The 11,248-nt window shown below is 57.0% G+C and overlaps 2 protein-coding genes across 2 annotated transcripts; one reads left to right on the top strand and one right to left on the bottom strand.

The window, feature by feature from the left end:
* Nucleotides 1-71: 71 nt before the first annotated feature.
* On the bottom strand, nt 72-4,942 carry LOC34624485 (the record flags this gene model as incomplete). The annotated part of the gene is made up of 9 exons (XM_026336060.1): nt 4,607-4,942; nt 4,528-4,561; nt 3,605-3,747; nt 3,095-3,367; nt 2,808-2,916; nt 1,252-2,445; nt 701-1,221; nt 258-463; nt 72-185 (listed from the first exon to the last, which is right to left on the bottom strand). Coding segments are annotated over exons 1-9 (2,930 nt in total), but the record flags the coding sequence as incomplete, so codon positions are not given.
* Nucleotides 4,943-7,207: 2,265 nt separating this feature from the next.
* LOC34624653 lies at nt 7,208-9,887 on the top strand. Its single transcript, XM_026336059.1, has 6 exons — nt 7,208-7,844; nt 8,005-8,527; nt 8,655-8,924; nt 9,266-9,299; nt 9,444-9,581; nt 9,831-9,887. Exons 1-6 carry the CDS (start codon nt 7,208-7,210, stop codon nt 9,885-9,887), a joined length of 1,659 nt encoding a protein of 552 aa, XP_026191844.1.
* Nucleotides 9,888-11,248: the final 1,361 nt, after the last annotated feature.

The following is an 11,248-nucleotide window of genomic DNA, read 5'->3' as shown; positions in this document are numbered from 1 at the left end:
TATATATATATATATCGGCAGTACATCAGCTCTAGAGACTGTATTATTAGGTGGTCTGTGAGCTGCCTTACTTCGTAGTTGAAGGCCGCCTCCTACTACCGCGTCCCCCCCCACCGCTGCTACGCGCAGCCTTTGGCTTCCACCCCGAGACGCTTCCTGTGCCTCCGAGCAGCTGCATGCTGCGCCTCTGCTGCAGCTGCTGCTGCTGCAACTGCTGCTGCTGCAACTGCTGTTGCTGCAGCTGCTGTTGCTGCAACTGCTGCTGCTGCTGCACCGAGCAGAACCCTCCTTCCGAATGCTGTTGCTTCCGTTTTTGCTGGCGCCTCTGCTGCTGCAGCTCGCGGCGCAGCAACAGCCTCTCCCCCTTGCTGCGTACAGCTGCGCGAGTGGATCGCCGCTCAAACGCTGCCCATGCGCAGCAGCAGCGACAGCAACTTCTGCCCAGCGACCCAGAAGATGAAAACTGAAGCCGAGTTCCCAAGGCAGCGTCAGAAAAGACATTCTGCATCGTGCACGGCACGGAGTTGCTCTCTCCACTACTACTACTACTGCTGCTGCTGCTGCTGCTGCTGCTGAGGAGCTGCCCCTGCTGCCGCCTCCTGGAGAAGCGGAAGGACCGACAAGCCCCCTCAAAGACTTCTGCCGCAGACGACCGTCGTTTGCGGCTGCCGATACGGCCGACCTCAAAAAGCCTCACTGCCTGCTGCGAAGGTTCCTCTTGGTGCTGCGCCCTCTCCGAAGGGCTGCTGACGCAGGAGCAGCAGCAAAAAGAGCAGCTGCAACAAGAGCTGCAGCAGCAAGAGCTGCAGCTTGGTTCTGCGGTCTCACTGGCTAGCTGCAGGACCAAGTCGCTTCGTCTGTCAAACTGTCTCTGTCTCAGCAATGCGGCGACAAAGGCTCTCCAGCTACACCCCTCGAGGAGCGCCTGAAGGACGGGTGCTCCAACAGGCCCCACGCATGCGCTGTTGCTGCCGGTGATGCGCAGCAGCAACTCCTGAGAAGAGGGAAAGGAGAGCGACAAAATCAAGTGACGCAACACCTCGGAGAGAGACAGAGCGGCACTTGCATGGGTAATGTCAGTTGCACTCTGTCTCCCCGAAGAATACGTTTCTTCTTCTGTCAATCGGAAGGCAGCGCCCAAGGGAAAGGCTTCTTCCGCATCCGATGAAATCATTTGCTGCAGAAACGCCCCCGTGGTCGCCTCCTCTGCCAAGGACGGTACTACCCCCCCCTGACCTCCAGTGGTCTCACTGCCGCTGCTGCTTTTGCTGCTGCCTTTGCTGCTGCTTTTGCTGCTGCTTTTGCTGCTGCTTTTGCTCAAGACTCGGCTCCCGGCATCCCCTGGGTGCGCCACCACGACGTGGGAAGGCAGGTTCTCGATAGAGCCATTTGTGCAGAAGAGCAACAGCTCGAGCAGCTTGGTGATGTGGTAAGGGTTGCTGCCTCTGCTGCATGTGGCAGGGTGAAGGCCTTGAAGCAGCGTTGTCGCAGCAACGCCAGCAAATCTGTCGAGGAAAGAGCGAAAGAAAAGGCACGCGTCAGTGGGAGCGTTCCCTGGACCCCTGCAGCGGAAGGTGGCATCGCTCGCTGTGGAGAGGCGCATGCATGCAAGGGGGGTGTCTGCTGGAAAAAAAGCCGGAAAGCCGTCTCCCAAGCACGAAATGATAAAGTCATAGACTGTATACGAGCGTCGCGCAACATCTCGCGCGCTAAAGGGGACAGGACTGCTGCAGCCTTCCGTCCCTTCAACCGTCTCTATCCTTCTTCGCTCACAGCCACAGCGGCCGCTGCAGGCTGCGCGCCTGCTGGCACGCAGCCTGCAGCGGTCGCTGTGGCTGCATGCAGAAGCTTCTGGCGCAGTGGCTTGCTGCGCGTTGCTCCTGCCAGCACAACAGCCTTCGTGCTCAGCCCCCTCCGCAGGGGAGGCTGCCTCGACCGACTCCGCCTCCCCTCCGAACGCCTGCCGTCTAGGAGGCAACAGCCGACGAAGAGACTTGGGAAAGGGGGGAGGAAGAGCATCGACACAGCCTACCACGGCTGCTGCTGCAGGCTGCGAAGCAAGGCCAGACACCCCGCAGCAGCAGGGGACGACTCCGTTGTACACACGTCTAAGGAAGGGCGAAGGGACGTGAGAAGAAAGCCGCTGTTTGCAGTCTCTGCAACCACCGAAATCGCCGCTTCCCACCTCCTGCTGCACGTGAGCACGCTGCTCCCCCAGCACATGACACTGGATATAATGCGTGAACCTCAGAGGAACTGCCACGAGCGCAAAGACGGCCTCCACAGCAGCAGACCCGTAACGCTGCAGCAGAGCGCTGAACAAATCAAAGAGCGACGCCGTGCCGTAGCTGCTGCGACGAGAGTCTCCCAAGTCGAAGACGAAGGGGCAGTCCGCATTGAGGTCCCCACACGAGGCCTCCCCACAAAAGCCTCTATCCAGATAGTCTGCATGCAGCCAGACACACAAAGATCACCCGAAAGGAGAACTCTGGAAATGCGAATCTGAGATGCCACACCCCGAGAAACACATGCAGGCGCAAGGCTGCACCTGCACACCCAGGGAACGCTTTCTGCGCTTTCCATGGCCAATATAGTCACGACTTCACAGTTGCAGTACGCTGCCTGCTTCAAAAACACGCTTGAAATCCTCTCGAGAAAATGTGCCAATATACCCGTCCATACACAGCGTTCCCCGAACCAAAGGCAACGCAGGATGACTCCCCCAAAAGCCTCCACACCCTCGTGATACCTCTCCGCCCTCTCCTCTCCCCTCCCCCCTACTACACTGGCCGCTTCCTGCTGCGCACTCAGAAAATGCAAATAGATGAGAGCCGTCAAGTGCAGATAGCGGGCTTCGGACGGGTGTGGAGTGGCATAGTACTGCAGCAACTCCTCTACTTCAGCCTCCTCTTCAGCCTACACCAGGAGTCGCAAAACACGCAAAACCAACAGCATACACTCCATCGCGTGCAAATAGAATACGTCTCCCACAGAAGTGGAAAAATAAGACAAACGTGCCCCCCCTCCCCCCAGAGAGAGGCTTAGACACCCTCTCACACACAAAGATGGCCCTTCTGCATACACAGACACACACCTTCCTTGCCTCCTCCGTGGCATTCATGGCATCTGCAGCCTGCGCGTTCTCCGAGAACTGCTCCTGCTGCTCCTGCTGATGCATGTGTTGACGTCGATGCTGCGGAACCGCTGCGTAGACAGCTGGCGGATCGCAATCCGTATCCATACACTCAAACGCGAGCGGCTGCGCTGCCACTGCCGCTGCTTCCCTCAGGAAGGCCTCTTGCTGCTCTTCCTGCACAGACAACGCCCCCTGTTCCTGCCAGTCGTGCTGCTGCTGCTGCTGTTGCTGCTGTTGCTGCTGCTGTTGCGGTTGCTGCTGTTGCGGTTGCTGTTGCTGTTGCTGCTGCTGTTGCTGCTGCAACACGAGCGGCAACGAGGCATTGTTCGCGTTGTATCCGCTGCAACGAGGAGGCGACGATACACTGCCATATGGCGCGACCTCCTCTTCCTGCCGCTGCTGCTGCTGCTGTTGCTGCTGCTGCTCCTGTTGCTGTTGCGGGAAGAACTCTGGCAGCTGCCGTCCTACTGCCTGCATAGCGATGCCTCGGCTGAATCCGCCAGTACGACTTGCAGGTACTTTTTCCGAAGAAGGCGTCAATTGCTGCATGGCCACATCATCCCTTTCATCAGCGTCCACATGCATCGTTCCGTCATCGTCTGTGCTGCAGCGCATGGCGTCGCTATCCCTGCTGCTGTTGCTGCCGTCGCTGCTGTTGCTGCTACTAGCAAGGCAGTCGCCGAAGTGTTCTTTCATGCCCTCGCCAGTGCAGTGGGTGTGCGAGTGTCGCTGCCACTGCGGCTGCGCGTTAGCCTCTTCGCACGCCTTGCGAGCGATGGGGGCAGCAGAAGACGGTGTTGTTTGCTCTGGAGGAGCTGATGCGTCTGCGTTCTCCCCGTGTTGCTGTTGCTGCGGCTGCTGCTCTGCGTGCACAGCGACGCCTCCTGCTACTACGCAGGCATCAGGTGCTGCACTGCTTTTTGTGACGGAACGTCTTGTGCGCAGCGGCTTTTGCCGCTGGCAGTGCTGGTGTTGCTCTTCTCCGGTAGAATCAGAGATCTCCGTGCCCCCTGCTGTTTCTCGCTGAGCGCGCTGATGGCTGTGAGGCAGCTGCTTCTGTTGAGTGTGCAGCATAGTAGTGGTAGTGGTCGTGGTGGTGGTAGCAATGCTGCTTCCCCAAAAGCCGGGGTCTGTAGACATCGCAGCAGCCGGAGAAACAAAAGAAAACGCAGAAGCAGCGTCAGCAGGAGGAGGAAGAGGAGGAGCAGCAAGGGGGAGAGCAGTAGTAGCAGCAAGGGGTGGATGCTGAGAAGGCTTCAACAGCAGCTTTTCGCTGCACGTCTCGAGGCAGCCGTTCGAGACTGGCAGGGGAGCAGCGACGGTAAGCATATCATGCAGCAGCGTACGATTGCTGCCTTGACAGACCGCTGCACCTATTTCTGGTGGGCTGTCATTGCTGCTGCTGTCATTGCTGCTGCTGCTACTGCTGCTGCTGCTGCAGCAGCTAGCTTGCAGTGCCAGCATGTTCGCGGATGTGTCTTCTTCTTCTGCAGCACCCGCTCCATCAGCTCCCGGGAGAGAGGCGACCGACGGCTCGTCTGTCTTGGAGTCTCTGCCGATAAAAGCGACTCCGACAGCAACACTGTGCGCATCACTGCCGTGTAGTAGAGGGCTGTCGCGAAGGAGGCTGCCACTCCTCAGGTGTCTCACTAGTGCTCCCTCTGAGCGGCCTGCAGCAACTGGAGGCTGTGAGACGCCTGCAGCAGCGAGAGATTCAGAGTTTGCAGCATGCGCTGGAGCTCTCGCTACATCTCCTACTGCCTCACAGACACCCGGTGAGGCAGCAGAGGAAGCCCACACGGCCATGCATGCGCTAGAAGCCTCCAAAAAAACGCCTCCTGCTGCGGCATGTCTATCGGCATGTTGGTGCACGTCCTCCTGAGACAGTGGAGAGCTGCCTGACGGCACCAGTCGCACTGCACACTTCTCCCTATCATCCGGTTGCTCCTGTTGTTGGTGTTGTTGTTGTTCATCCTGCTGCTCGTCTTGCTGCTCGTCTTGCTGCTCGTCTTGCTGCTCGTCTTGCTGCTGTACGTTGTAGCGCAGACGATGAGCGTCACCTTGAGCCTGATCCGTTTGCTGTGAAGACTTTCCTGGGAACTGGCATCGTTGCCGTGGCTGCTGCTGCTGCCTGGAAGCAGCACTCCTCACGGTAAGTCTGTCGTTGTTGCCCATACTGCAGGAAACGAGGCGCTGCTGCTGCTGCTGCTGCTGCTGCTGCTGTTTTTGCGACAGCTAGGCCCTGTTCATTCTCCTGATAAAATAGGGAGTCGCTAGATGGTCGGTAAAAAGCAACCCCGTTCGCTGCTGCTGCTGCTGCTGCTGCTGCTGCTGCTGCTGCTGCTGCTGCTGCGTTATGTGGGAGAACAGGCAGCTGCAGCCGCTACCCTTCCGCAGAGTTGCCTGTGTAGGAGGTGAGCAACGGAGGCAGCCGCAGTAGCCGCAGCGCAGCAACGGCGGCTGCGGTCTAAGCCGATCGCTTTGATTTAATCTACAAGAAAATGTAAGTGCAAGTTGTGTTGCATGCGCCGGTGCGCAGCAACGAGAACGGCTCAGCAGTTGCCTTTGCTGCTGTTCTGTGCGTTCACGCTGTCTTGCGAGTTGCATTGACTATGTGGAACGGGCTGCTGCTGCTGATGCATATATATGTATATATTCATATGTGTGTATGTACATACACTCGCAGGCCTAAAAGCTGGACAGAGCTCTACGGTTAAATCCCTCTACGCAGTCGCAGCACCCAGTCTTTTGCATGCGCTGCTGTCTCTCTCTGCAGCGCCTCGATTCAGCGGACGATGCTGCAGGAGAGGGCTGCTGCTGCGCTGCTCTCCTGCGGATGTGTGTGTAGTGTGTGCTCGCTGCGAATGCGCACTCAAGCCGTTAGCGTGAATCCGCTGCATACACCTCAGACGACAGCCACCGCAAAAGCCGGCGGAACGCGGTCAGAGGCGGTATTTCTCCTACTCGTGCAGCCGTGCTACTGAATTGCCAGTCTGCCTTGCGTAGGCAGGGAAGGCAGCAGCGGCTGCTGGGCAGCTGCCGCTGCTGTTACTGTTGCTCCCGTCGCTGTCGCTGATGAATCCTTGTGGACATACACTCTCGGCAAACGCAGCAAGCGAATGTAGCTGTGCGGTTTAGGCTGTTGCAGCACGTGGCGACTGCTGCTGCTGCTGCCGCTGCTGCTGCTGCTGCGGATTCTCGCGGCGCTGACTTAATGTGTAGAGAGGAAGCTTCTAAAGGAATCGCAGCAGGGATGTTATCCGGTGCCCTCCGTTGGCCCTTTTATTTCTTGCGCTGCGCTCGCTGCACAAGTAGCGCAAAGTCGCAGCAGCAGCAGTTACTGCTGCGCTGCTGCTGCTCATGCTGCTGCTGCTGGGTCTGTGCTGCGGGCGGTTTCTCGGCTGGCGCTCCACCCAAGAAAAAAATGGCGCAGAAGTGACAAAAGAAAGCTCAACAAGACGAGGAGGCAACGCCTTTCTTGGGGAGAAGGTCCGTTTCGCAAGACCGCACTCTGCCGAAGCTGATGACGAGGTGTCCTCTAATAGCTCGGCTCCCGAATACACAGCCCCCCTCCGTCCAGGTTCAGCGAAATCCGCAGGAAGCAGAAATTTCCGCCTTCTCGCATGCGTTGCAAAGGGCAGGCTGAAGGAGGCAGTGCGGAAATCGCCGTTCAGTCTGCAGCTTCCATGCGCTATAGACCACTCGATTTAGCGGGCGGAAGCTGCACTCTCCATTCTCCGCACCTCTGAGCGGTTAGTGACGCCGCAGTGGCGCCTCAGGAACCCGCCAAAGTGCAGAACACTCTCTGCGTGGACAGGACGAACACACACTGCATGCAGCGACGGCAGAAGGAAAATCAGGGGGGCACCCACCATCCAGATGGAGAGCAGACACACGCCGCCGTTCCCTTAGAGTGCGTGTGATATCTGTACGACTCTGTATAAGCTTTGCAGCAACTGGAGAGGCGGCTTTACTACTGCGTCAACAGCAGCAACAGCAGCCAAGACATCATCGCACCGCAGCAGCCCCCCTTGGCAGCAGCGTCCGTGAAGGCGCACTGGCAAGCACGCCATGCCTTCTGATTCTACGAGTGTCGCCTCTGCTGCAGCTGCAGACGCTTCCACAACAGAAGCTGACGACACTGGACATACACCTCAACAGCAGCAACACCACCAGCAGCAACAAAGGTCTGTGTTGCGCTGTGGCGATGCGTGGGGAGGCCTCTACAGGCCTACCCTCTATCCAGGGAGGGGAAGGTTTGTGGAGGGTGACATCAGAGATATATGCTGCGACTTTGTGTTGCTCCTTTGCAACCGCATCATCACTGCAACAGCAGCAAGCAGCAACAACACCAGCCGAGGGGGGGGTTCTGGAGGGGGAGGCAGCAGCGGTCAGGGCGAAAGTACGGAGAACAGCCGAGGGAGCAACTGCAATGACGAAGTGCAGCCTCTATCAGACGCTGCCTCTAAAGGCGCATGCATCTCAGAGGCAGTGCCTTCAGCGACAAGGGATGCATGCGAAGCGCAAGAACGCCTTCAACAGCAGCAGCAACCAGTGCCTCAACAGCAGCCGAGTTGCCTCCCGATGGAGGGGTCGTTAGAGCTATTCATGGGTGTAGCTGTGAAGCGCGCTGCATGTTCTCTGGCGAAGTCTATTCCTCTAGAGGACTCGCAGGACGTGTGTGCCTTCTTCAGCACTGTCTGGGAGAGTAAGCAAGCACGACACGCTGCGAAAAAAAATTCTCGAGCCGGAACTAGCATGCATCTCATTTCAGGCGGTGATTGCAAAAGTCTCACCAGGCAGGCCGTTGGTTCAGAACGCGAAGGAGGGCGAAAAGCTTTTTGCACTTCTGTGGTGTCTGTGTGCAGCGCTCTTCTTGCAAGAACACCCCTTCGTCTTCCCGAAGCGCACAGAGCCAGAGGAGGAGGAGGCAGATTCTTTCGAGTTAGACAGCGTCCTCAGTGCAGCGGCAAAAGCCTTCCAAGCCTCGATGGAGACCATCGACGAGGCAGCGCATGCCCTCGCGAGGGCGGCAGCTGATGCAGCTTCTAAGGCCGACCTTACCGCAGAAGAACTGCTACTTGCCCAGCGAGCGGCGCTGCTGTATCTGCTTCTGTGGATCTACTACACACAGCCAGTGCTGCCTACCAGCAGCGAGGAAACGATGCGAAAATGCACTGGTTCCTTGCCGGCTGCCCCCCTCCCCCACGCCTTCCATTTGTCTGTCGGTAAGCTCCTTCGCTCGCGCGACACTGCGCTCGCTCGGGGAAAAATCAGTCGAGAGGCATGCACAGAGACACTTGCCTTAAGAACCCAGAGAAGCCTCGCACAGACTGCCGAGCAACGCCTTCCCGCCTTCCCGCCTTCCGCAAGGCTGACACAGGAGGTCAAGCAGCTCGCCAGGCATGCGGATGCTTTTTGAGCTCTACAAGTGGCGTCTTATGGCTCCTGCGCTGGCTAGCGGCTTGACAGCCAGGCACTTCTTAAACCGTGATCAGGAGAGAGTGGCGGGGACGAGGGAGACACCCGTAGTTACAGCTCGCGTGATGTGTGGGGATCGCTTTGTGGGGTGTTGCGGTGTAGGGACAGGCCACGCGCTCGTGCGGCTGTCGCAGCGGTGCATCTCGCTACGGTGTCTAGCGGATGTGCCACGTGTTTGCAAATATCTCTATGCATGCGGAGCCTTCAACTTTTCTCTTTTAAAGCAGAGGCCCCCTCTAGACTTTCACATCGATCGCTTTGGCCTGCCGCTAGACGTTTCCAGAAGGCTGCTACTTCAAACCGAGCTGTAAGAACAGCCCTATGTTTCCAGACTGGCGCATGTATGCATGCAGCATGTTTGCACCCATGCACGCACATACATCTATACACACATAGGCTCCACAGACATGCCTTTACAATTTGTCGAACCCCGCAGTTGTTGATTTGTAGAGATGCAGCGACGGCCAATACGATGTCTCTCGGCAGCTCATTGCTTCAGGCTTGATTGTGTGTATATGTGTGCATGTTTATGTATATGTTTATGTATATATATATATATATATATATATATATATATATATATATATGTATATATATATATATATGTGTGTGTGTCTGTGCTGACGGGGGGTTGATGCGTGCATGCAGCAAGAGACCGCTTGTTCTCCAAAAACCGTTGGCTGTACGTCTGCTTCGAGCGGTTGTTGGTGTTATTCTTATTTTGGTGTGGATACTTGCGCTGCAAAATGCCACTTCGAGGAAAAGGAAGCCTCTCTGTTGAGTATCGGCGGGCGGCCTAGCGTTACATCTACGCGTGTGCTTGCAGCGCGTTCTATCGCAAGAGTTGCATGGGGCTTTGGAACCTTTGCTGAGGAGACTGCCGAGATCTGCAGCAGTCCAGCATCGTGGCGGGAGCTCCTTAGAGCTTTCGGAAAGTCTGCGCGAAATAGACGGACTGCTGCGAGTCCGTAGAGGAGGGGGGTGGTTTGTCAAATGACAGACCGAGAGACACACACACACACAGACACAGACACACACATACACACACACGCATAACAAAGGGCGAAAAGAGAAAACGTTTTTTGGAAGAAATCGAGAAAGAAGCTTGGGAGAGACAGGGGAAGGGAGGGCACCAGGGAGATGAAGACACGGGGAGCCGAAATGAGGGCAGCATCAACACGTGCTGTGTGGCGACGTTTGGATTATTTTTCAGGAGATCGAAAAGGAGCTCCCAGCATTTCTGCAGCAGGACACCTCCAATTCTGGCTGAGAATTCAGGGGTGGTGGGTGGTTTTTGAGCTTTTGCCTGTTTGCGTTCTGCTATTTTCGGTGCATCACGCAGCCGGAGCGACACCCCGCAAAAATCGCAGCATGCGCTACAAGACCTGCTGCACTTCATGGCGCATATGGAGCAACGACATCGATCAACTCTAATCGTAAAAGTCCCTTAAGCCCACTTATGCCTTGCTTCGTACTAGCACGTTTTTCCAGCAATGTCGTGGTGGGTGAAACGAAAAGTCAGGGCGGCCTCGAGAGGCTACTTCACATGCACGAATCTTTTCCCCACTTCGGTTCTTGCATAAACTTTCCAGAGGAGCACATATTCCTGAAGTGGCACTTTGGAACTGTTGGGGAAGCCTTGCTGTTTTTTTCTGTATATAGAGTTTCGTTGCGTCTCGCGGGTCTTACGGAGGAAGCGCGCAGTTTCTTGAATAGAGCGCCTTTTTCTATTGCCCTCTCATTTGAACTTGGCAGCCGTCGCCTTCAGGAGCTGCTGCAGCAGGTGGCGCTGCTGCAGCAGCTGCTCTCCCTCCCTTCGTGCTTCTATGAGGGGTAGAGCGAGCACATCGAAGTGCAGATCGGCAGTAGAACGCACCGCATGCAGTACACCAGGGGCGATGACTGCTGAGAGTTCTGGGAGGGAGCCTCTGGGAGTTTCTGCTGCATGCGTGGAAACACCCTTGGCAAGCAGCTGTAGCAGCTCTGAGGCCTGTGCCTCTGGCCTTGTGACTATCACGAGGGGCTTCTTTGCGCGCGCAGCATGAGCACCACCTTTGGCAGACTCCCGCCGCGTCCTGTGTCGAGCCGCCATTGCGGTGTACAGACACCGCAGCCAGTCGGTAAGCCCGGGCGTCCGAGGGCAGACGACCCTGCTGAAGCCTGCACAAAGCCACCCAGCAGCAGCCGCAAATAGATACTTAAGGGGCTTAAGAGGAGAGGCTGGCCTTGAATCCCAGCCGGGAGCGGAGCACTTGTAGGCGCATAAAGTGTAAATAGCATGCTCAAGGCGGCACAGAGCAGTCTTCGAAAGCAGCGCGGTCCCAAGCGCGGCGCCTAGCGTGTGCCTTTGTGACAGAGGGCAGCACACAAAGGCCGCCTGAAGCGAAGCGTCAGTCGTCTCTGGATGCGAGAGCAGCAACGTATGGCGCGTAAGGCATGCTCCCTAGAGAAGGAGCACGTGTGCAGGCAGACGCACAGGAAGGAGGGGCAGAAAAACGGAGAATACCGTTGTGTATTTACTGAGAGGGTGGCGAGAAACCGCTTCGCCAGAGCCCCTCTACGCCGCACATTTCCTTAATCCTCCCTATCCCGACACACCCAACGACCCTTAGTAGTCTTCTCGATAAATTC

Source organism: Cyclospora cayetanensis, unplaced genomic scaffold (assembly GCF_002999335.1).
Source record: "Cyclospora cayetanensis isolate NF1_C8 unplaced genomic scaffold, CcayRef3 CcayRef3_contig_90, whole genome shotgun sequence".
In the NCBI taxonomy this organism is placed as follows: Eukaryota; Apicomplexa; class Conoidasida; order Eucoccidiorida; family Eimeriidae; genus Cyclospora; species Cyclospora cayetanensis.
This window is presented reverse-complemented; position numbering and strand designations above follow the sequence as displayed.

What these genes read in the sequence shown, in the direction of transcription:
- LOC34624653 (XM_026336059.1), top strand. Translation starts at nt 7,208, where the DNA reads ATGCCTTCTGATTCTACGAGTGTCGCCTCTGCTGCAGCTGCAGACGCT. An exon ending in CTGCTACTTCAAACCGAGCT is followed by an intron (nt 8,925 to 9,265) that starts GTAAGAACAGCC and finishes GCGTGCATGCAG; the next exon opens with CAAGAGACCGCTTGTTCTCC. An exon ending in TTCTCCAAAAACCGTTGGCT is followed by an intron (nt 9,300 to 9,443) that starts GTACGTCTGCTT and finishes GTGTGCTTGCAG; the next exon opens with CGCGTTCTATCGCAAGAGTT.